At 51.5% G+C, this 25,839-nt stretch overlaps 3 protein-coding genes across 5 annotated transcripts in view; 2 read left to right on the top strand and 1 right to left on the bottom strand.

The window, feature by feature from the left end:
- LOC147096539 (uncharacterized) overlaps nt 1–25,839 on the bottom strand; it is a 441,550-nt gene that overhangs the window by 41,819 nt on the left and 373,892 nt on the right. The window lies entirely within an intron of this gene.
- LOC147096540 (uncharacterized) overlaps nt 9,883–25,839 on the top strand; it is a 256,178-nt gene continuing 240,221 nt past the window's right edge. For 2 of the 3 annotated variants that reach the window (XM_085975335.1, XM_085975337.1), the window contains exon 1: nt 9,896–10,322. Coding sequence is in view for 1 of the 3 variants with exons in the window: in XM_085975339.1 (XP_085831465.1) it covers nt 10,315–10,322 (8 nt within the window). In the remaining 2 variants the exon portion in view is untranslated. Of the gene's footprint in view, nt 10,323–25,839 lie in introns of all 3 variants that reach the window. The other variant, XM_085975339.1, reaches the window with a different exon arrangement.
- Nucleotides 15,859–24,153, top strand: LOC147096541 (uncharacterized). Its single transcript, XM_085975356.1, has 2 exons — nt 15,859–16,679; nt 21,838–24,153. The coding sequence occupies exon 1, from the start codon at nt 16,087–16,089 to the stop codon at nt 16,585–16,587; it is 501 nt and encodes a 166-aa protein (XP_085831482.1). The 5' UTR covers nt 15,859–16,086; the 3' UTR covers nt 16,588–16,679; nt 21,838–24,153.

Here is a 25,839-nt window from a genome sequence, read left to right on the forward strand (position 1 = left end):
AGAAGGAGGCCCAGGTGATTGTGGAGGCGGTACGACGCTGGAGGCACTACCTGGCAGGCAAACGATTTACCCTCCTTACCGACCAACGTTCGGTCGCTTTTATGTTTAATAACAAGCTGAGGGGCAAAATCAAGAATGACAAGATCTTGAGGTGGAGAATCGAGCTCTCCACCTACGATTATGATATCTTGTACCGGCCAGGTAAGCTGAACGAACCCCCCGATGCTCTGTCACGAATTACATGCGCCAGCGCGCAAAGTGATAGACTTCAGACCCTCCACAACGACCTCTGCCACCCCGGGGTCACCAGACTTTACCACTTCATTAAGGCCCGCAACCTGCCCTACTCCATCGAGGAGGTCAGGACCATAACCAGGAACTGCCAGACCTGTGCCGAGTGCAAACCGCACTTCTTTAGGCCGGACAGAGCAAGCCTGATCAAGGCCACCCGCCCCTTCGAGCGCCTGAGCATCGACTTTAAGGGGCCCCTCCCGTCCTCTGACTGTAATGTGTACTTCCTCAACATTGTTGATGAGTACTCCCGTTTCCCCTTTGCCTTCCCCTGCCCAGACATGACCAGTACCACGGTCATTAAATGCCTGAACGACCTCTTCACCTTGTTCGGGTTCCCAAACTATATACATAGTGACCGGGGCTCCTCTTTCATGAGCGAGGAACTCCGTCAGTTCCTACTAGCGAGAGGTATTGCAGCAAGTAGGACCACCAGCTACAACCCCCGAGGGAACGGCCAGGTGGAAAGAGAGAACGCGACGGTATGGAAGGCCGTCCTCTTAGCCTTAAAGTCTAAGGGCCTCCCAACCTCCCGCTGGCAGGAAGTCCTCCCGACAGCGCTGCACTCCATCCGGTCACTACTTTGCACTGCCGTTAACGCCACCCCCCATGAACGAATGTTTGTTTTCCCCAGGAAGTCGACTACGGGAACCACTCTACCAACCTGGCTGACCTCTCCGGGGCCCGTCTTGCTGCGAAAGCACGTGAGGGCCCATAAAACAGACCCCCTGGTCGAGAGGGTGAACCTCCTGCACGCCAACCCCCAGTACGCCTACGTGGCTTACCCAGACGGGCGGGAGGACACTGTCTCCTTACGAGACCTCGCACCCTCGGGCACTCCGGAGACACCACCTTTACCCCCCCCCACCACCCCCCCAATTCCAGCCCAGGTAGACGGCATGCCGGAACCCCACGAGCCTTCGCCGACCACGCAGACACCAGCACTAACACCGGATAATGCAGCACCGCCGCTGCGACGATCGGAGAGGCTTACGAGGCCTCCGGACAGACTGACATACCAGAACTGGTAGTACACTTCACCCCGCCGGACTCAAATCTAAACAAGGGGTGAATGTGGTAAACCACTTTTATCATTACACTATAGTATCACTGTTGTATTGTTATCACCGTTATCACTGTTGTATCACGATACGAGGTCGCCTCTTGTCGCACTGTTATACCTGGGCTGACCACCTCCGACTCCGCCCATGGCTCCACCTACCTGCCCAGGTATAAAGGTAGTCGACTGGCTGGTATTCCTCCTTGTTGGACCCGATCACCCACGAGGGTGGGCTCTGTTATTTAGTCAATAAAAACCTTTAGTTACGTTCCTAACTCGTCGCTTTTTATTGGACGAATTGATAGGTATATCACAATGCCACCATGCCAGATCGGTACCCCATACCGCACATTCAAGACTTCTTGGCTAGACTGGCCGGCCGCTCAGTCTTCTCCAAAGTCGACCTGGTGCGCGGTTACCATCAGGTGCAAGTCCACCCCACAGACGTTCCCAAAACGGCCATAATCACCCCTTTTGGGCTATTAGAGTTCCTCCGAATGCCCTTTGGCCTCAAAAACGCGGCCCAGGCCTTCCAGCGGCTCATGGACTCGGTCCTCCGGGACCTGAAGTTCCTCTTTGTCTACCTGGATGACATCCTGGTAGCTAGTTCCTCCAAGCAGGAACACATCGAGCACCTCCGCACCCTGTTCCAGTGGTCAGTGAGCACGGGCTCATCATCAGCCCAGCCAAGTGCCAATTCGGCCTCAGCAGGATCGAATTCCTCGGCCACCACATCACGCAGGACGGAGCCATTCCCCTGCCCGCCAAGATGCAAGCCGTCCAGCAGTTCCCCCGGCCCACCACCATCAAAGGCCTCCAGGAGTTCTTGGGGATGATCAACTTTTACAACCGCTTCATTCCCGGAGCGGCCTCCCTCATGCGGCCCCTATATGAAGCCCTCCGGGGTAAGAAAGACAGAATGGCGATTGAGTGGTCGGCGGACATGTTGACCGCTTTCGACTCGACCAAAAAGGCGCGTGCCGACGCCACCATGCTCGCTCACCCACAGCCCAACGCCAGGGTGGCCCTCACCACGGACGCCTCCGACCATGCGGTCGGCGCCGTGTACGAACAGTGGGTTGATGGGGCCTGGCAACCGCTGGCCTTTTTCAGCCGCCAACTGCGCCCCCCGGAGGCCAAATACAGCGCCTTTGACCACGAGCTCCTCGCACTTTACCTGGCAGTCCGCCATTTTAGATTTCTTCTGGAGGGCCGCCCCTTCACCGCGTTTGTCGACCACAAACCCCTGACAAATGCGACACCTCCTTGGCGCAGCCCCGCCCCATAGTCCCAGCGTCCTGGCGAAAACGGGTGTTCAACATCGTCCACGGCCTCTCACACCCCAGCACCCGCGCGTCCATTAGACTGGTGGCCAACCGATTTGTCTGGCGTGACCTGCACAAAGATGTGCGCATCTGGTCCAGATCCTGCATAGCTTGCCAGCGTGCCAAAATCCACCAGCACATCAAAGCCCCACTCGAGGAGTTCACCGTGCCAGAAAGAAGGTTTGACCACGTCCACATCGACCTCGTCGGCCCCCTGCCACCATCACAAGGTCACACGCACCTGCTGACAATCATGGACCATACCACCCGCTGGCCCGAGGCCATTCCTCTGACGTCCACCACCACCGCCGACATCGCGAGGGCGTTCATCGGTACCTGGGTCGCTCGGTTCGGCGTCCCCTCCAACATGACCTGCGCCAGGGACCCGGGTTCGAATCCGGCCTCGGGTGACTGTCTGTGTGGAGTTTGCACATTCTCCCCGTGTTTGCATGGGTTTCCTCCGGGTGCTCCGGTTTCCTCCCACAGTCCAAAGATGTGCGGGTTAGGTTGATTGGCTATGATAGATTGACCCTTAGTGTTAGGGGGATTAAATACGTGGAGTTACGGGGATAGGGTGGGATATGTGTTGGTGTAGGGGTTACGGGGATCGGGTGGGATATCACAGATCACAGAAATCACAGAAACCCCACAGTGCAGATAGAGGCCATTTCGGCCCATCGAGCCTGCACCGACACATATCCCACCCGATCCCCGTAACCCCTACACCAACACATATCCCACCCTATCCCCGTAACCCCACGTATTTAATCCCCCTAACACTAAGGCTCAATTTATCATAGCCAATCATCCTAACCCGCACATCTTTGGACTGTGGGAGGAAACCGGAGCACCCGGAGAAAACCCACGCAAACACGGGGAGAATGTGCAAACTCCACACAGACAGTCACCCGAGGCTGGATTCGAACCCGGGTCCCTGACGCTGTGAGGCAACAGTGCTAACCACTATGCCACCGTGCAGTGCAGGCTCGATGGGCCGAAATGGCCTCTATCTGCATTGTGGGGTTTCTGTGATTCTGTGATGACGTCGGATAGAGGCCCGCAGTTCACCTCTGATCTGTGGGCCGCCATCGCCCGAAACCTCGGGGTGGCCGTTCACCACACCACGGCTTACCACCCCCAAGCCAACGGACTGTGCGAGCAATTCCACAGGTCCATGAAGGCGTCCCTCCGCGCCAGCCTCGAGGATGAGGCTTGGATCGACCGCCTCCCGTGGGTGCTACTTGGCCTACGCTCCGCGGTCAAGGAAGACCTGCAAGCCTCGGCAGCGGAACTCGTGTACGGCCAGCCGCTGCGCATACCCGGAGAGTTCCTGCCCACTGCCACGACCCCCTGGTCGGCTGACCAGCAACGCCGCGCTTTCGCCAACCGAGCACAACAGTTCGCTCCGGTACCCACCAGCCGGCACGACGAACCAGCAACCCACGTACCACCTAGCCTGCACATGGCCAAATTTGTTTTCATGTGCCATGACGCCCACTGAGGACCTCTACGGCCCCCATACGACGGACCTTACAAGGTACTCCAGACGGGGAACAAGTTCTTCCTCCTCGAAGTGGGCGGCAGAACTGACAAGGTGTCGGTCGACCGGCTCAAGCTGGCGCACCTAGAGCCCGACGAACCCGTTCAAGTGGGCCAACCCCCACCGCGGGGCAGACTGCCTAAGAGCCCGACGCGTCCGACCGCCCCGCTCCCGACACCAACCGCCAAGAGCCGTTCCGGCCGTGCCATCAAGCCGCCACGCCGGTTTGTACACTCCCTACTAGCGGATTCTGGGGGGAGCTGTGTGGCGTACCGATCACAGAAAGGACACAATCCGTTTTTGGTCCGTAGACTATAAATCAGGCGTCATGCCTTTAAGAAGGATCACACCTTTAAGAAACTCGATCTGCAACATAGTTAAGCCCAGAGCGGGGGAGGAGCAGTCGAAGCTGTGGACTGATGAAAGGCAGTCGGACTTGGTGTAGTCTCTGACGCCATTTTTGTGTTCAAAATGCAGTCTCAACAATTAAACCTTTTCTGTTGAACCTCTCCGAGTTCAGTATTTTTTGCTAGGAGTACGTAGACTCCTACTGCGTAATCTTTCAGGATCAGCCCAATTACCCCATTCTCCACAACGCAACCAAGAATACACAAACGTGTAGTATTGAAGGTACACTTGTTTTCGTTGTAGGTCAGGTTTAACCTCTTTGCAGTCTCTAGGAACTTCATGAGATTTTGATCATGCTCCCATTGGTCGCGCCCACAGATAGTAACATTGTCCAGGTACGGGAATGTTGCTTCCAATGCGTATTCATCCACCATACGATCCATCTCCCGTTGGAAGATGGATACCCCATTCGTCACTCCAAAGGGCACCCTAAGGAATTGGTACAGGTGCCCATTAGCTTCGAAGGCCGTATAAGGTCGGTCTTCTATTTTAATGGGGAGTTGATGGTAGGCAGACTTTAAATCAATGGTGGAGAACACACGGTACTGAGCTATCTGGTTCACCATCTCAGAAATACGAGACAAAGGATAGGCGTCTAATTGGGTATACAAGTTTATAGTCTGGCTATAATCGACCACAAGTCTTTTGTTTTCATTAGTTTTAACCACCACCACCTGGGCACGCCACGGGCTATTACTGTGTTCGCTGATTCCCTCCCGTTGAAGCCTTTCCGCTTCCTCTTTTATAAATTTTTTATCTTCTGAACTATACCGTCGACTCTTAGTTGCTATAGGTCTACAATTAGGAGCAAGGTTCATGAACAAAGAAGGCGGACTTATTTTTAAAGTAGAAAGGCCGCAGACTGTGAGCGGAGGCTGGGATCCACCATACTTAAGGGTGACGCTCTCATGCTGACACTGGAAGTCCAAGCCTAAAATTAAGTTCACACACAACTGAGGTAATATGAGGAGTTTAAAGTCCTTAGACTCCGTATCCTTAACGGTCAATGTGACTTTATAATATCCAGTTACCTCCGAAGTAAGGGACTTAGACGCCATCACGATTTCACTTCGAGTAGGATACACCTTCAATGAACAGGAGTTAACAAGGTTGGGGTGTATAAAACTTTCAGTACTGCCACAGTCTATCAAACACCCAGTAGGACGACCATTAATCTTGATGTCCATCATAGATTTCGACAAGGAACTCGGTATGGGCTGGTCAACCGTAACCGAGGCAACAGCAGAGAAAACATTGGGTACAGGATTACCCTTACACACTTTACTAAAATGTCCCCGTTTCTTACATTTAAAACAGGTAGCCTCTCTGGCTGGGCGTCTTTGCCTGGGATGTTTAGATTGGCCACAAAAATAACACAGACCCATGGGGTACAGCCGCAACAATAGGATTAAGTGGAGGCTCCTTTGGTGATATGGATGCCTCCATACTCAGAGCACACGAGGCTGAAAGAGACGCATGGGCTGATGCATACACTTCTAAATTCTTCTGGGCTACCTCTAATGATCGAGCAGTAGCGACGACCGTTTTTAAAACTAACGAGTCATTCTCGAGTAGTCTCTGTCTAATATAATTAGATCGGAGACCAGATATGAAAGAATCACGGATGGCTTCTTCCTGATACACTATGGCAGAGACAGCCTTGTAGTTGCAATCCTTAGCCAAAGCCTTAAAGTCCTGCAGGAAATCGTTCAGAGATTCCTCGGGTAATTGCCTGCGAGTAGACAAAAGATACCTGGCGTATACTTCGTTGACCGACTTAAGGTACTGGGCTTTAAGGGCTGCCAGGGCCTCTTCATAAGTTGTAATATCTTCAATTATGAAGTAAGTTTGATGACTTACCAAGTTGGTTAAAAGACCCAACTTGTTAACCGTCGGATCAGTGAATGATGCGATGAAGTGTTCAAAACATCGAAGCCAATGCGTAAATTTCTTCGACGCATCTGCCGAATGGGGATCGATATCCAAATGCTCTGGTTTCAATAATCGATCCATCTTCCAAAAGTTGTTACTTAATAAAATTGAAGTGCCGAACAATGGTCTGAATCCAAGAGGTTAAGGCTTAAAACTCAAGACTTTTATTAAGTAAGAACATAACATAATATTAACACAGGGCAACCATCATTCATCACCGACCCAGCCCTTATGAGTAAAACCCAGCTCTTATAAGTAAGACTCCCACCAATCCAAAGGATCCAGAGGGGCACTTTTTTGGTTGAACCAAACATAAACAAATAGACTGTAACTAATAAAACTTTAAATAAACCTTAACAAATCAAATTAAAATTTGGTTGTCCAAATCAATTATGCACTCCAGTCCCCGCGGCACCCACTGGTCGTGGAAATACTCGAGCGTGCCGGCGGACACCGCGTGCTCCATCTCCAGGGCCACCCGGGCACGAACATGGCCGCGGAAGAGAGGCAGGCAATCCGGCTGGACGACCCCCTCGACTGCCCGCTGCCTGGACCAATTGATGGCTTTTTTAGCCAGGCCCAGGAGCAGACCCACGAGGAGGTCCTCCAACCTGCCCGCTCCCCTCCGCACCGGGTGACCGTAGATCAAGAGCGTGGGACTGAAGTGCAACCAAAAATTGAGGATCAGCCCCTTCAAGTAATGGAAGAGGGGCTGCAACCTCTCACACTCCGTATATATATGAAAAACAGACTCCTCCAGGCCGCAGAAAAAACAGGCGGCCTGGGAGTCTGTGAACCTATTAAAAAATATATTGCACGGGACTGCTCCGTGCAACACCCTCCAGGCCAAGTCCCCAATAGAACAAGGGAGGACTCCCGCATAGAGAGACCTCCATTGGGGACCTCCGCCTCCGCCGGAAGGCAAGACGGCACGCCAAGGCGTGTCCGGACGGCAGGCGAAGATGGCAAAGTGGAGAGTGTGCAGGAGCAGCCCGTACAGGAAACACCTCCGTGTGGAATGAAAAGGCACGGAGGGTATTTCCTCGAGACAGCTCAAGTTGTGAGGCGCCGGATCCCGAGGGGAGTTTCGGGGCCGGGCGTCGATGAGGAATTCAGTCCGAACGGGGGAAAGCTCGGACGGGATTGCCCCACGTGCTTGAGCCGCCTCGATACACCTTGTGGCGCCGGGGCGCAGTGTCGCTTTCATTGACTCGATGGCTTTGACCGCGAGCTGGACGTTGGCCCAAGACATGCGCCGCACCAACTCCTCCGGCGCCATCCAGCCCGCTCCTCCACCATCGAGCAGATCCCCGACTCTGGTCACCTTGCCAGGCACAGCCCTGCCCTCCGCCAGCCGCCTGAACGCACGGTCGTGGAGGTGCGGATTCCTGAGCAGCGGCTCCTGAAGGACAGCCGCCATTCCTGATGGGGGAGAGCTCCGCCTGGAAGCAACGTAGTTCCAAACCCATAGCAGTTCCTGGTAAAAGACAGGCAGCTCCTGCAGGCTGGCACGCGTGCCGCCCACTTTCACAAACAGGAGCTGCATGTCGTAATTGAGGCCGTGCAGCTGGCGGAAAAAATAAGTCACCAGCGCACACCATCTCGGAGGATTCTCGACGTACAGGTATCTCTGCAGCGTCTGAAGATGGAAAGTCGCAGCCTGGGTGCGAAGGCACACCAGCGCCTGACCACCCTCCCTAAGCGGGAGACTCAGAACCGCGGCAGAGACTCAGTGCTTCCATTTGTCCCAGAAGAAGTCGATGAGCTTCTTCTGCATCTTGGCGACAGACGCAGGGGGAGGGATCAAAGTGACCAACCGGTACCACAACATGGCGGCCACCAGCTGGTTTATGACCAGCGCTCGACCCCTGTAGGACAACACTCGGAGCAGTCCTGTCCAGCGTCCTAAGCGAGTGGTGACTTTGGCCTCCAACTCTTGCCAGTTCGCCGGCCAGGTGTCCTCGGCAGGGCTAAGGTTCGGATCAGCCACAATCCTTTTGAATGGCGGAGCAGGCCCGAGGGGCCGTATGGTCTACTTCTGCTCCTACTTCTTATGTTCTTATGTTCTTTTTCTCTTCACATATCTATAAAAGCTTTTACAGTCAGTTTTTATGTTCCCTGCAAGCTTACTCTCATATTCTATTTTCCCCTTCTTAATTAATCCCTTTGTACTCCTTTGTTGAATCCTAAACTGCTCCCAATCCTCAGGTTTACTGCTTTTTCTGGCCAATTTATATGTCCTCTCCTTGGATCTTATGCTATCCCTAATTTCCCTTGTTAGCCACGGTTGAGTCACCTTTTTTGTTTTATTTTTATGCCAAACTGGGATGAACAAATTCTGTAGTTCATCCATGCGGTCTTTGAATGTTTGCCATTGCCTATCCACCGTCAACCCTTTGAGTGACATTCCCCAATCAATGCTACCCAACTCGTTCCTCAGATCATCGTAGTTTCCTTTATTTAAATTTAGGACCCTAGTCTCTGAGTCAACAATTTCATTCTCCATCTTAATTAAGAATTCAATCATATTATGATCACTCCGACCCAAGGGGCCTCGTACAACAAGATTGCTAATTAATCCTTTCTCGTTACATAATACCCAGTCTAAGATGGCCTGATCTCTGGTTGGTTCCTCGACATATTGGTCCAGGAAACCATCCCGTAAACATAAGAACATAAGAAATAGGAGCAGGAGTAGGCCATACGGCCCCTCGGGCCTGCTCCGCCATTCAATAGGATCATGGCTGATCTGAATCTAGACTCACGTCCACTTCCCTGCCCTCTCCCCATAACCCCTAATTCCCTTATCTGCTAGGAAACTGTCTATCTCCATTTTAAATTTATTTAATGTTGCAGCTTCCACAGCTCTCTGGGGTAGCAAATTCCATAGATTTACTACCCTCTGAGTGAAGAAGTTGATTATTATTTAGTCTCACAAATGCCATAGTTTTAATTATTCAGTTCCAGATACCATAATTTTAACGATTATTATTAAATCCCACAGATGCAATAATTTTAACAATAATGATTATTATTCAAATCCACAGATGCAATAATTTAGGCAATAATGATTATTATTCAATCCACAGATGCAATGATTTTAATAACTGGTTAATATTCAGTCCCACAGAGGGCCATCACTTTAACAATAACGAGTCTGATTCACAGACGAGCTCTTATTCTATAAGCCGCCTTTTTCGTTGGTGTCCGAGGTTGGAGCGGATTGAAAAACGCGCCAATCAGAGGCGGAGATTTGCCGGGTTTTCAGCCAATCAGAAGGCGCGGCTGGGCTGGGCTGGGCGGGGCCGGCGGCTGCTATAAAAGCCGCAGCCCGGAGCGGGGAGGAGCAATTGGAGAACAGAGTTAGAGAGGAGTGCGCCCCGGGGGGAAGGACAGCCGCCGCCCGCCCGGGGAGAAGGGACAGCAGTCGGCCGGCACCTTGGGCAACAAGGGCTCGCGGGTGGGCGGGGCTATGACGTCACCCGCGCGCTCAGGCGATTGAACGGCCGATCAGGAGCCACGTGACCCCGGAGCTGGCGGCGGCCTTTTAACACAGTGGGCGTGGCCCGAGGCGTTGCGATTGGTGAGCGCAGCTGTCAATCTACGAGTCGCAGCCAATAGAAGAGACGGACTCCGTGAGGAACTATAAGCGCGGGCTGCGTGGCCGCAGTGCGCATACTCGGTGCTGCTCGCAGTCCCCGGATGAGGCTCCGGTTTGTGGAAGGAGATAAAATGGCGGCGGGACTGAGGAGCGGCGGATGGTGCGGTGAGTGTGGATCAGAGAATCTCCGGCATTTACAGCAGCGCCGGCCTCTCTCTCAGGCAATCTCTGGGAAGCTGGGGTCGCAGCGGGAGTGGGGGAGCAGCGGGGGTGAGGGAGCAGCGGGGGTGAGGGAGCCGGGGGTGGGTGCGGGGGCCCGGGGGGGAGAGAGGGAGGAGGGGGAGGGAGCGGGGGCCCGGGGGGGAGAGAGGGAGCGGGAGCGGGGGCCCGGGGGGGAGAGAGGGAGCGGGAGCCCGGGGGGGGGGGCGGTGAGGGAGCGGGAGCCCGGGGGGGGCGGTGAGGGAGCGGGAGCCCGGGGGGGGGCGGGAGCCCGGGGGGGCGGTGAGGGAGCGGGAGCCCGGGGGGGGGAGCGGGAGCCCGGGGGGGGGGGCGGGAGCCCGGGGGGGCGGTGAGGGAGCGGGAGCCCGGGGGGGCGGTGAGGGAGCGGGAGCCCGGGGGGGGGGGGGCGGTGAGGGAGCGGGAGCGGGGGGGTGAGGGAGCGGGAGCGAGCGGGGGGAGGAGGGAACGGGAGCCAGGGGGTGAGGGAGCGAGCGGGAGCGGGGGGAGGAGGGAACGGGAGCCAGGGGGTGAGGGAGCGGGGGGTGAGGGAGCGGGAGCCCGGGGGAAGCGGGGGGAGGAGGGAACGGGAGGCAGGGGGGTGAGGGAGCGGAAACCCAGGAGGAGTGGGGGGGTGAGGGAGGGAGCGGGGGTTTGGGAGCGGGGGCCCGGGGGGAGGGGGCGTTAGGATCGGGCGCCGGGGGCTGGTAGAGGAAGCGGGCACCTGGTTGGGGGAGCGGGCTGTGGGGGGTGATTCTTTGGGTGGGTGGGTGCGGCTTGGGTTGACGTGCGCTCCTTGCGCTGCCTGCGTTTGTCTTCCGATTGCTCCCGCGAGGAGTGTTCGGTGCCTTCCCGGATGCTTCTTCTCCACTTTGTGCGGTCTTGGGCCAGGGATTCCCAGGTGTCGGTGGGGATGTTACACTTTTTCAAGGAGTCTGAGGGTGTCCTTGAAGCGTTTCCTCTGCCCACCTGGGGCTCTCTTGCCGTGTCGGAGCTCCGAGTAGAGCGCTTGTTTTGGGAGTCTCGTATCGGGCATGTGGACAATGTGACCCGTCCATTGGAGCTGATCGAGCGTGGTCAAAGCTTTGCTGCTGGGGATGTTGGCCTGAGCGAGAACACCGACGTTGGTGCGTCTATCCTGCCAATGGATTTGCAGGATCTTGCGGAGGCAGCGTTGGTGGTACCTCCAGTGCTTTGAGGTGCCTGCTGTACATGGTCAATGTCTCTGAGGCATACAGCAGGGCGGGTATCACTGCTGCTCTGTAGGCCATGAGCTTAGTGCAGGGTTTGAGGTCCTGGTCTTCAAACACACACTTTCTCAGGCGACCGAAGGCTGCACTGGCACACTGCAGGTGGTGTTAGACTTTGTCATCGCCATCTGTTCTTGTTGACAGTAGGCTCCCGAGGTATGGAAAGTGGTCCACGTTGTGAGACTATGCCCCGAGACTATGCCCCCTAGTTCTAGACACTCCAGCCCAGGGAAACAACCTCTCCGCATCTACCCTGTCAATCCCCTTCAGAATCTTACATGTTTCAATGCGATCACCTCTCATTCTTCTAAACTCGAGAGTATCGGCCCATTCTACACAATCTCTCCTCATCGGACAGCCCTCTCATCCCAGGAATCAATCTAGTGAACCTTCGTTGCACCGCCTCCAAGGCAAGTATATCCTTCCTTAGATAAGGAGACTAAAACTGTGCACAGTACTCCAGGTGTGGTCTCACCAAGGCCCTGTACAATTGGAGCAAGACTTCCTTACTCTTATACTCCAACCCCCTTGCAATAAACGCCAATATGTCACTTGCCTTCCTTATTGCTTGCTGTACCTGCACGCTAGCTTTGTGTTTCTTGCACGTGGACACCCAAATCTTTCTGAACACCAACATTTGAAAGTTTCTCACCATTTAAAGAATATTCTGTTTTTCTATTCTTCCTACCAAAGTGAATAACCTCACATTTCCCCACATTACACTCCATCTGCCACCTTACTGCCCACTCAGTCTTGTCTATATCCCTTTGCAGAGTCTTTGTGTTCTCCTCACCGCTTACCGTCCCACCTAGATTTGTATCGTCAGCAAACTTGGATACATTACACATTGTCCCTTCATCTAGGTCATTAATGTAGATTGTAAATAGCTGAGGCCCCAACACTGATCCTTGCGGCACCCCACTAGTTACAGCCTGCCAACCTGAAAAAGATCCGTTTATCCCTACTCTGTTTTCTGTCTGGTAACCAATCCTTGATCCATGCTACTGTATTACCCCAACCCCATGAGCCCTAATCTTGTGCAATAACCTTTTATGTGACACCTTATCGACTGCCTTTTGGAAATCTAAATATACTACATCCACTGGTTCCCCTTTATCTACCCTGCTAGTAACATCATCAAAAAACTCTAAATTTGTCAAACATGATTTCCCTTTCATAAAACCATGTTGACTGTGCCTAATCATGTTATGATTTTTCTAAGTGCCTGGATACCACTTCCTTAACAATGGATTCCAGTGTTTTCCGAATGACTGATGTCGGGCTAACTGGCCTGTCGTTCCCTGTTTTTCCTCTCCCTCCTTTCTTGAATAGCGGTGTTACATTTGCGACCTTCCAATCTGCTGGGACCATTCCAGAATCTAGGGAATTTTGGAAGATCAAAACCAATGCGTCCACTATCTCTTCAGCCACCTCTTTTTACAACCCTAGTATGTAGGCCGTCAGGTCCAGGGGATTTGTCGGTTTTCAGTCCGATTAGTTTCTCAAGTACTTTTTCGCTACTCATATGAATTACGTTAAGTTCCTCACCCTCATTAGACCCTTGGTTCCCCACCATTTTTGATATGCTTTTTGTGTCTTCTACTGTGAAGACAGATACAAAATATTTGTTTAACGTTTCTGCCATTTCCTTATTCCCCATAATCATTTCTCCTGTCTCAGCCTCTAAGGGACCAATGTTTACTTTTGCAAATGTCTTCCTTCCTACATACTTGTAGCAAACCTTACAATCTGCTTTTAGATTTCTTGCTCGTTTTCTGCCATTGCATTTTTTCCCTTTTTTTAATCAATTTTTGGTCACTCTTTGCTGGTTTCTGAAACTCAATCCTCAGGCTTACTATTATTCTTTGCAACATTATAAGCTTCTGTCAATCTAATGCTATCCTTACCACCTTTAGTTAGCCATGGTTGGATCACTTCCTGTGGAGTTTTTGTTTCTCAATGGAATGTATTTTATTTGAGAATTATGAAATATTTCTTTAAATGCTAGCCACTGCTTATCTACTGCCATACCTTTTTAATCTATTTTTCCAATCTACCTCAGCCAACTCGCCCCTCATACCTATGTAATTGGCTTTATTTAAGTTTAAGACACTAGTTTTGGACTTAGGCAAGTCACTCTCTCAAAATTAATGTGAAGTTCTAACATATTATGATCACTCTGCCCCACTGGATCCTTTACTATGAGGTTGCTAATTAACCCTGTCTTATTACACAATACAAGTTCTAACATTGTTGGTTCCATGACATTTTGTTCCAGGAAACTGTCCCGAATGGATTCCATGAATTTGTCCTGCAGACTCTTGCTCCACAGCCCTGTCGGTTACGGCTCTTCAAGTGTACACCCAAGTACTTTTTAAATGTGCTGAGGGTCTCTGCCTCTACCACCCTTTCAGGCAGTGAGTTCCAGACCCCCACCACCCTCTGGGTGAAAAAAATTACATCTGCTCTGCACCCTCTAGTGGATGGACTGGGGAGAAAGGTCTTTACTAGCCGAGGCATAGAATATAAGAGCTGGGAGGTAATGCGTGAACTGTATGGCTAGACCACAGCTAGAATACTGCGTGCAGTTCTGGTCACCACATTACAGGAAGGATGTGATTGCACCAGAGGGTGCAGAGGAGACTTACGGGGATTTTGCCTGGGCTGGGGAATTTTTGCTATGTGGAAAGATTGGATAGGCTGGGGTTGTTTTCTTTGGAACAGAGAAGGCCAAGGGGAGACTTGATTGAGGTGTCTCAAATTATATGGGGCCTAGATAGAGTGGAGAGGAAGGACCTATTTCCTTAGCAGAAGGGTCAATAACCAGGGGGGGCATAGATTTAAAGCAGATGGTCAAAGGATTAGAGGGGTTTTGAGGTGAGTTTTTTACACCCAGAGGGTGGTGGAGGTCTGGAACTCACTGCCTGAAAGGGTGGTAGAGGCAGAGAACCTCATCACGTTTAAAAACTGCTTGAAGTGCCGTAAGCTACCAGGCTATGGACCAACTGCTGGAATGTGGGATTAGAGTGGATAGATCTTTGTCAGCCGGCTCGGACAAGATGGGCCGAATGGCGGCCTTCTGTGCAGTAAGTTTCTATGATTGTGTAACCCGGGGAGGATGGGCCCAGTGAGATCAGACAGTGTGTAACCCGGGGAGGATGGGTCCAGTGAGATCAGACCGTGTGTAACCTGGGGAGGATGGGCCCAGTGAGATCAGACAGTGTGTAACCTGGGGAGGATGGGCCCAGTGAGATCAGTCAGTGTGTTACCTGGGAAAGATTGCCCCAGCTTCGGTTTGCCTAAAGCACATGGAAATTGTACATTTCTATCCAGAACTTTGGTGATTTGCTGGAAGCCCAGGCGGGCGTGGCAGGGATCTGAGAAAAGGGACAACATCAGACAGAAGCACTCCGACCCAAACTTTTATTTTTATGAAGCAGAAGAAATGTCTATATTACATTACTTCACACTGTTGATATTGTTATTTTCTGTCCTGCCATAATTAGATCTCCCGGTGAAAGACTGAGTGATTGAGATGGACTGGGGAGAAAGGTCAGAGAGAGTCCCATTGACTCAGATACACACTGGTCCCGGAGATGGACTGGGGAGAAAGGTCCGCGAGAGTCCCATTGACTCCGATGATGTCCCCACACTTTTTTACTGCAGATTTGGTTTTCCCAATCTATACATAGCTTAAAATCCCCCATGATAAGTGTGGTAAACCACTGTTATACCTGTCTGTATGTGTATTCCACTAGGTACAGGTCTGGACATGCCTCGGCTGACTCCTCCCACTATTCCAGGTATATAAGTGACTACCTCCCAGTCCCTTAGTATTCTGGACGGGTCGACCACTCGAGACAAGACCTTCATTCTTTAGTTAATAAAAGCCTGGTTGTTACTCGTTTAACCTCAGTCTTTTGAGTAATTGATGGCGCATCAATTTTATTAACTAAATTTTTTATAATGGAGAAGATCCTCACACCAGCATGCCTGGACCTGGACAGTCGGGAAGCAGACGCTTCCACCAAGTTTGCTCACTGGCTCACGTGCTTCGAGACATTCCTGACTGCCTCCACTGCGGTCGAAACGGATGCGAACAAACTGTCTGTCCTGATCTCCAAGGTGAACCACCGAGCGTACTCAGTCATCCGGGACGCGACCTCATACACAGCCGCCCTCCAGCTCCTCAAGACCCAGTACACGCGCCCTGTGAACGAAGTATACGCTAGGCACCTTCTGGGGAATCGACTGAGGAATACCTCCAAGCACTGTCCGTGCTTGGCTGGGCCTGTGGGTGTAAGGCGGTAACGCCCACTAAGTACACGGAGGAACTGATCTGGGATGCCTTCGTAGCGGGCCACAGGTCCAACTACACCCGACAGCGACTGCTGGAGCAGAGTGACCTCACCCTCGACAAAGCCTCCGACATCGCACTAACGCTGGACGCAGCCTTCCGGGGCATGGATGCCTACTGCTCTGCACCGTGGACGCCGCGGGGAATGACAACCTGGGACACGGTAGGACAGCCCCATAGCACCGTGCCACCCCAGCCACAGCCCAACAATGGCCCAACTACCGCAGCAGTGTCCCAAAGCCAGCCAGCAGTATCCCAAGGCCAGAAATGCTACTTCTGTGGCCAGGCCAAACACCCCAGAGCGCGCTGCCCGGCGAAGAATGCGACCTGCTCGGGCTGCGGGAAAAAGGGACACTACGCCAGCGTCTGCAAGGCCAAAGCCACCCCGAACGCCAGCAGCGCCGCGTGTGGGCCGTGCGAGCCGCCATCTTGGGCCACCAACAGCGCCGTGTGTGGGCCGTGCGGGCCGCCATCTCTGGCCTCCCCAGCCACGTGCGAACCACCGCAGCAGCAGCCATCTTGGACGACTCCAGCCACATGGGAATCATGGACGCCGCCATCTTGGACACCAGCCGGGACGCAGCAGACCGCCAACCCCCCCATCTGATACCCGCAGCGACACACCGACCCCTACGCTGGCCTCTGATGCTGGACCAAACGAGACCGCACCAACTAGCTCGGTCCAAAATGGACGTTAAGGTAAATGGCCATGCAATAAACTGCCTTTTTGACTCCGGGAGCACAGAGAGCTTCATCCACCCCGACACGGTGCGGCGTTGCTCTCTCCCAGTGCTGCCTGCGCATCAGCGGATTTCTATGGCCTCCGAGTCCCAGTCAGTGGACATTGGCGGCTACTGCGTGGTGACACTAGTAGTAGACGGGACTGTGTTCAATAATTTTAAACTCCTGGTCCTGCCCGACCTCTGCGCTGCCGTTGTACTGGGGTTGGATTTCCAGTGCCACCTCAAAAGCGTTACGGTGGCCCCCTCTCTTTTTCCCCCCCCCCCCCCACTCACAGTCCGCAGCCAGCAGCCTCCAAATTGCCCGCCGCGCACCAGATGCAACCTCTCCGCACTGAGTCCCACCCCCCCCCCCCCCCCCCCCCCCCCCCCCCCACTGTTTGCTAACCTCACCCCCGACTGTAAGCCCATCGCCACAAAGAGCAGGCGATACAGTGCAGGGGACAGGGTTTTCATCAAAACCGAAGTGGAACGGCTCCTGAAGGAGGGGATTATTGAGGGCAGCTCCTGCCCTTGGCGAGCCCAGGTTGTGGTCGTTAAGACCGGCGAGAAACAACGCCTGGTCATCGACTACAGCCAAACAATAAACCGCTACACCCTGCTGGACGCCTACCCACTCCCCCGCACAGCTGACATGGTCAACCAGATCGCGCAGTACCGTGTCTTTTCGACCATTGACCTGAAATCAGCGTACCACCAGCTCCCCATCAGCCCTGAAGACTGCTGGTATACTGCTTTTGAGGCAAACGGCCGCCTCTATCACTTCCTTAGGGTTCCCTTCAGCGTTACCAACGGGGTCTCCGTCTTCCAAAGGGAGATGGACCGGATGGTTGATCAAAACGAGCTGCAGGCCACTTTCCCTTACCTAGATAATGTGACCATCTGCGGCCATGACTTGCAGGACCATGACGCAAACCTTGAGAAATTCCTCCACCGCCCAACTCCTGAACCTGACATATAACAAGGAGAAGTGCATATTCCGCACAGACCGCCTCGCCATCCTTGGCTGTGTTGTGGAACACGGTCATCGGTCCCGACCCGGACCGGATGCGTCCCCTTATGGAACCCCCACTGCCTAAAAGCTCTGAAGAGGTGCCTAGGGTTTTTTTCCTACTACGCTCAGTGGGTCCCCTACTATGCAGACAAAGCCCGTCCGCTGATGAAGTCCACCTCTTTTCCCGTGACGGCAGAGGCCCGCTTAGCCTTCCACCGGATCAAGGAAGACATTGCCAAAGCCACCATGCACGCAGTGGACGAATCCATCCCCTTCCAGGTGGAAAGCGATGCGTCCAACTTCGCTCTGGCTGCCACCCTTAATCAGGCGGGGAGACCTGTGGCATTCTTCTCACGAACCCTCCAGGGCCCGGAGACCAGACACTCAGCGGTCGAGAAGGAGGCCCAGGCTATTGTGGAGGCTGTGCGTCATTGGAGGCACTACCTGGCCGGAAAACGATTTACCCTGCTCACTGACCAGCGTTCAGTTGCTTTCATGTTTAACAACAAGCAGAGGGGCAAAATCAAAAATGACAAGATCTTGAGGTGGAGAATCGAACTTTCCACCTACAATTACGAGATCTTGTACCGGCCTGGGAAGCTCAAGGAACCCTCAGATGCCCTATCGCGTGGTACCTGCGCCAGCGCGCAGATCGATAGGCTGAGGGCCCTCCACAATGACCTCTGCCACCCGGGGGTCACCAGGTTCTTCCACTTCATCAAGGCCCGCAACCTGCCTTACTCCATCGAGGAGGTCAGGACCATGACCAAGAACTGCCAAGTCTGCGCTGAGTGCAAACCGCACTTTTATCGACCAGACACAGCCCACCTGATAAAAGCCACTTGCCCTTTCGAACACCTGAGCGTCGATTTCAAAGGGCCTCTCCCCTCCTCCGACCGCAATGTGTACTTCCTCAACATCATTGACGAGTACTCCCGGTTCCCGTTCGCTATCCCCTGCCCAGACATGACCAGTGCCACGGTCATTAAATCTCTGAACAGCCTCTTCACCCTGTTCGGTTTCCCCAGCTATATCCATAGCGACCGGGGCTCATCGTTTATGAGCGACTAACTCCGCCAGTACCTGCTCGCTAGGGGTATAGCCACAAGCAGGACCACCAGTTACAACCCCCGGGGGAACGGACAGGTGGAAAGAGAGAATGCAACAGTTTGGAAGGCCGCCCTACTAGCCTTAAAGTCTAGGGGCCTTCCGACCTCCCGCTGGCAGGAGGTGCTCCCCGATGCGCTCCACTCGATTCGGTCACTGCTCTGCACTGCCACCAATGCCACCCCTCACGAGAAAATGTTTGTCTTCCCAAGGAAGTCCACATCGGGGACATCGTTACCGCCATGGCTGACGTCCCCAGGGCCGGTACTACTGAAGACACGTGAGGGCCAATAAAACGGACCCCCTGGTCGAGAGGGTCGACTTCCTCCACGCCAACCCCCAGTACGCTTACATTGCGTACCCGGACGGGCGGGAGGGCACAGTCTCCATACGAGACCTCGCACCCTTGGGGACCGCTGTAACCCACTACCCATTACCACCCCCACTCATGACCCAATATCCAACCCCAGCAGCCGGCTCGCCTTGGACCATCACCCACGAGGACTACACTCCAGGGCCCCAGCCTACACGGGACGCGACGCCGGAAGCTCCACCACCCCTGCCGTCGCCGCGTCGATCACAGTGGCAGACAAGACCCCCGGAGAGACTCCAATACACAAACTTTTAAATACACTTCACCCCGCCGGACTCCTTTTTTAAACAAGGTGAATGTGGTAAACCACTGTTATACCTGTATGTCTGTATGTGTATTCCACTAGGTACAGGTCTGGACATGCCTCGGCTGATTCCTCCCACTATTCCAGGTATATAAGTGACTACCTCCCAGTCCCTTAGTATTCTGGACGGGTCGACCACTCGAGACAAGACCTTCATTCTTTAGTTAATAAAAGCCTGGTTGTTACTTGCTCAACCTCAGTCTTTTGAGTCATTGATGGCGCATCAATAAGCTATTACCCTTGCTACATGCACCTCTAGTTCCCTGAATTATACGCCGCCCTACATTACAACTACAGTTTGGGGGCCTATAAACACCTCCAACCAATGTTTTCTGCCCCTTGCTGTTTCTTGGCTCCACCCAAACTGATTTTTTTTACTTTATTTTCGGAGCTAAGATAATTTCTCCCTACTGTCTTTATCTCATCCTTTATTGATATGAGACCAGAACTGTGCACGGTACTCCGGGTGTTGTCTCACCAAAGCCCTGTCCAATTGTAGCAAGACTTCCTCACTGTTGTATTCCACCCCCTTGTAATAAAGGCCAACATGCCATCCGCCTGCCCAATTGCTCGCTGCACCTGCATGCTAACTTTGTTTCCTGTACGAGAACACCTAAATCTCTCAAGACCAACATTTAATAATTTTTCACCATTTAAAAAAAGGTTCTGTTTTTCTGTTCTTCCTACTAAAGTGAATACGCACACATTTCCCCACATTGTATTCCATCTGTCACCTTACTGCCCGCACACTTAGACTGCCCATATCCCTTTGCAGGCTCTGTGTCCCCATAGCTTACTGTCCCACCTAGCTTTGTATCAGCAGCAAACTTGGATACATTGCACTCGGTCCCTTCATCTAAGTCAGTAATATAGATTGTAAATAGCAGAGGCCCAAGCACTGATCCTTGTGGCACCCCACTAGCCTGCCAAGCTGAAAATGTCCTGTTTATCCCTACTCTCTGTTTTCTGTCAGTTAACCAATCCTCTATCAATGCTAATAGTCATAACGGCACAGAAGGAGGCCCTTCGAGTCCGTGCCGGCTCTGTAGAGCAATCCAGTCAGTCCCATTCCCCCGCTCTATCCCCGTAGCCTTGCAAGTTTATTTCCCTCAAGTGCCTATCCAGTCTCCCCTTGAAAACATTGAGTGTCTCCGATTCCACCACTTCTGTCGGCAGCGAGTTCCAGGTCCTCTCCACTCGCTGTGTAAAAAGGTTTTTACTCACATTCGCCCCCGTACCTCTTGCCCAAAACCTTAAATCTGTGTCCCCTAGTCCTTGTACCATCCATTAGTGGGGACAGCCTTTCCCCGTCTAGCCTATCCAAACCCGTCATAATCTTGTACACCTCGATCAAATCACCCCTCAACCTCCTTTGCTCTAATGAAAACAAATCCAGCTTCTCCAACCTGTCCTTGTAGCTAATATATTACCCTCAACCCCATGAGTCCTTATCTTGCATAGCAACCTTTTATGTGGCACCTTATCAAATGCCTTTTAGAAACATAGAAGATAGGAGCAGGAGTAGGCCATTCAGCCCCTCGAGCCTGCTCCGCCATTCAATGCGATCATGGCTGATCATCCAAAATCAGTACCCTGTCCCTGCTTTCTCCCCATATCCCTTGATCCCTTTAGCCTTAAGAAATATATCCAACTCCTTCTTGAATATATTTAATGAATTGGCCTCTACTGCCTTCTGTGTAGGGGTGGAAAGTTTCCAGTAAATTTCCGGAAATTTTGCACGGGAAGTTTAGCTTGGGAATTTTGCCCAAAAAAGCACATGCTAGCATAATGTTTTTTTTGTATTTTTTTTTCCCCCACAGGTCCTCTCTCTCTAAAATTACTAACAGAGATGGAATCTTAATTATTAAGGAATTTCTTAATCAATATATGTTTATCTTCTTGGCTTGTTTTAATAATTACAAGTTTTGTGTGTGACTGTGGACAAATGTGTCCTGATTGGGTGGATGAACGATTAGCTCCCTCTATTTGTAATATTTGCATATTGAATTGTGATTGGCCTGCAGGCATCTGTAAGACTGCTATAGTTTTTTTTAAGATCTAGGTTAGGGGTCCTGAGGGAAGTCATTTTGTTTTCTGCTGATGTTGTGATGATGCAGTAAGTAAATCAGACTTTATACCAAATATACCAGTTACTTGTTGAACTCTGTTGTCCTTCAATTTAAAATATACAAAATAATACACTATTGGTGATGTAGTGTCGTGTGTGCAGGTCATGCTTCCATCACCTGGAGCATCAGCAAAAATGTACTCACCCTGTTGCAATCGTGCTGATCGACCGCAGTTCGACACAGCTGAATGCCCTTTATTTCTCTGCATAGAACAATGCCACGTTTACTGTCGGATGTGTGGAAGGATTTTACCCCAGGCATTAAAGATGGAAAGACTGTGTACATGTGCAAACACTGTAGAAAGCCATATGTAAAGAGTGCCGCAAAGATGCAGCAGCATTTATCCAAATGCAACAACTTCACTCAAAGCTCACAGCAGTCAGCCCAGAGTTCCTCTGCTTCCATTCAAGAAGATGATGGTTCTCATTGAGCATCAGGCTCCTTATCAGCAACTCCTGGCCCACTTGGAAGGTTCTTTGATACAATGGATAACCATAGCCAGAAGAATGCAGATGAGTGCCTTGCTCGAGCTGTATATGCAACAGGCTCACCGCCAATGTGTACTGGAAGAGATTTTTCAATGTTATTCGCCCTGCATACTGTCCTCCCACCAGACATGCTTTGTCTACTTATTTGCTGGAGGCTGAGTATAAGAGTCCAAGGAAAGCGCAAAGAAACGAAAGCGATGGCAGACTGTGTTGCAGTTATCTCAGATGGGTGGTCAAATGTACGAGGGGAGGGTATCATAAACTACATCGTCTCCACTCTCCCAGTGTTCTTCAAGAACACAGACACGAAGGACAACAGGCACATACATTGCTGATGAGCTGAAAGCGGTCATCAACGATCTTGGATCACAAAAGGTCTTTGCAGTAGTTACTGACAATGCTGCGAATATGAAGGCTGCTTGGGCTCAAGTGGAGGAGGCCTACCCTCATATTACGTCTATTGGGTGCGCAGCTCATGGGCTTAACCTGCTCCTCAAGGGCATCATGGGTTTGAGAACCATGGAAGCACTGTACAAGAGAGCCAAGCAAGTTGTTAAGTATGTCAGGGGAAAACAGGTAGTTGCAGCAACCTACAACTCCAAGCAAATGACAAAGAACAAGAACACCACACTGAAGCTGCCCAGCAACACTAGATGGGGTGGTGTTGTCATAATGTACAACAGCCTTCTGGAGGGTAAGGAGTCGCTGCAAGAAATGGCAATATCCCAGTCTGGGGATATGGAAACCACCATCAAGAAAATACTGCTGGATGATGTGTTTTGGGAGAGAGTGGTTAGAAGCCTTAAACTACTCTCACCAGTAGCATCTGCAATTGCTCAGATTGAAGGAGATGACGCTGTCTTGTCAGATGTTCTCAGGCTTTTTACTGATTTAAAAGAACAAATCAGCATTACCCTACCCACATCCCTGCTGCTCAAAGCAGAGGAGAAGGCAATTGTTCAATTCATACAGACGTGTGAAGAATTTTGTGTCAAGCCGATTCATGCTGCAGCATGCATGCTGGACCCAAAGCATGTTGGGAGACCATTACTTTCTGGAGAACAGATCAACAGCGCTTAGTGTGATTTCTACCCTCTCACACCATCTCAAGCTGGATGTGGGCAAAGTTCTCTACCAAGCAAGGTCTTTAGAATGGGGATGGGATATGGGAATCATGCAAGCATATCTGCACATACCTGGTGGAAGGGACTTTGTGCAGCTGCGGCCCTGTCACCTATTGCATCGGTGATACTCCAAATCCCACCTTCATCAGCGGCCTCTGAACGAAACTGGTCACTTTTTGGGAATACGCATACAAAGGTGCGCAACAGGCTGACTAACGAGAGTGGATAAACTGGTGGCTATCCGGGCGAACCTACAACTTATTGAGCCAGATACAGAAGTGTCCACCACACAGCTAGACACTGACACAGCGGAGGAAATGGACACGTCGGAGCCAGAGTCAGAGAATCAGGAGGAGCAATGAGGAGTAGAAGACTCAAAGGGACAAAATAAGGACACATTCCAGGCTAAATAAGCTGATGCTCTTTTTATTTTATTTTAGATGGGTCTTTTTTGTGGGGGTTCAATAAAGTTCAAAATTATAACCTAAATAAAGTTTTGAAAGCCTGTTTTTATTTGTATGGAACAGTATGTCTATTTTGACGACAAAGATAATATAAGGGTCAGAGACAAAAACCATCAGTGTGCAAAAAAACTCTAAATTCCCATGGAAAGTTTCCTCTTTCTAAAAATTCCCAGAATTTTGCAACCCTACTTGTGGTAGAGAATTCCACAAGTTCACCATTCTCTGGGTGAAGAAATTCCTCCTCATCTCTGTCCTAAATGGCTTACCCCTTATCCTTAGAGTGTGACCCCCTGGTTCTGGACTCCCCGGCCATCGGGAACATCCTTCCTGCATCTAGTCTGTCTAGTCCTGTTAGAATTTTATAGGTTTCTATGAGATCCCCTCTCATTCTTCTAAACTCCAGCGAGTATAAGCCCAATCGACCCAATCTCTCATACGTCATTCCTGCCATCCCAGCTATCAGCCTGGTGAATCTTCGCTGCACTCCCTCCATGGCAAGAACATCCTTCCTCAGATGAGGTGACCAAAACTGCACACAATACTCAAGGTGCGGTCTCACCAAGGCCTGTACAACTGCAGCAAGACATCCTTGTTTCTGTACTCAAAGCCTCGCTACGAAGGCCAACATACCATTTGCCTGCTGCACCTGCATGCTTACCTTTAGCGACTGGTGCACAAGGACGCCCAGGTTTCATTGGCAATAGATTGGGAGAAGGGGAAGTGCATTCAGATAATCTGCATTCCTGTTTTTGCCACCAAAGTGGATAACCTTGCATTTATCCACATTATACTGCATCAGCTGGAGTATGGTTTTCAATTCTGGGCACCACACTTTAGGGAGGATATCAAGGCCTTGGAGATGGTGCAGAAGAGATTTGAGAGAATTGTACTAAGGATCAGGGACTTCAGTTCTGGGGAGAGACTGGTTTGTTCTCTTTAGAGCAGAGTTGGTTAAACGAAGATTTTATAGAGCTGTTGAAATTCATGACTGGTTTTGATGAATAAATAAGGAGCAACTGTTTCCATTGGCAGAAGGGGTCAGTAACCAGACGATGCAGATTTAAAGTGAGTGGAAAAAGAGCCACAGGCGAGGTGAGGTAACATTGTGTTACACAGCGAGTTAGTGAGATCTGGAATGCATTGCCCGAAAGGGTGGTGAGGTAACATTGTGTTACACAGCGAGTTAGTGTGATCTGGAATGCATTGCCCGAAAGGGTGGAGGAAGCAGATTCTGTTGTCCCATTGAAAAGGGAATTGGATAAATACTTGAAGGGAAAACATTTACAGGGCTATGGGGAAAGAGAGGGGCAGTGGTAATGGGATAGCTCTTCCAAAGAGCACCGACATGCCTGGCTGAATGACCTCCTTCTGTGCTGTATCATATTATGGGTCTATGATGCAGCCTCGCCCAGTCAATGGAGGTGCCTGATGAGGCGATCTCGGCACCGCGATTTCAATCCACCAGCAAATCCCAAGAAGCAGATATTGAAACAATCCAATCTGCCTCCGGCGCTACAGTAATCGGTTACTATGCACCAGAAGCAGCATCATCGGTTCAATATTGGCCAAGCATATAGGTATGGATAGAAAGACAAAAGTTAACCCATTGCTGGAGATTTGCGACCTGCGATCAGGGAGCTAGGACAGGAAGCACATGAGGATCAGTTTTATGGGATGGACAGTGGAGGCCATGACATGGAAAAGAATGCCAGATGGGACTATATCGAATGCTGTGGGAAGGTGAATGATGGACAAGGAAGGGTTACACACCATGGTCACAGTCACAGAGATTGTAGTTTGTGACAGTTCGGGGCAGATTAGATTTACATCGAAACTGCAGCAGAGAAACAGTCCATTCGGCTCTAGTGGTCTATGCTGTGTTTATACTCCACGGGAGCCTCCTCCCACTCTCATTACATCTTGACACCGTGTCCACATATACGTTCGAGGGCGTTAGACTCGTGACACCAATATTAAATAACATTCAGAACGCCGGAGAACCCACCCTCCTGGAGTGGATTGAGCGAGTTTGTCGCACTCCCCTCACTTCAGAAAGAAATGAGCTCATTCACGTTGGACCTAAAAAGGATCGATCAGAGAATGTTCTAACTGGTTAGAAGTTAGGAACTGTGGATG

Source organism: Somniosus microcephalus, unplaced genomic scaffold (genome assembly GCF_052327205.1).
Source record: "Somniosus microcephalus isolate GS21.2 unplaced genomic scaffold, FLI_Smic_1.0 unresolved_chr1, whole genome shotgun sequence".
Lineage (NCBI taxonomy): Eukaryota > Metazoa > Chordata > Chondrichthyes > Squaliformes > Somniosidae > Somniosus > Somniosus microcephalus.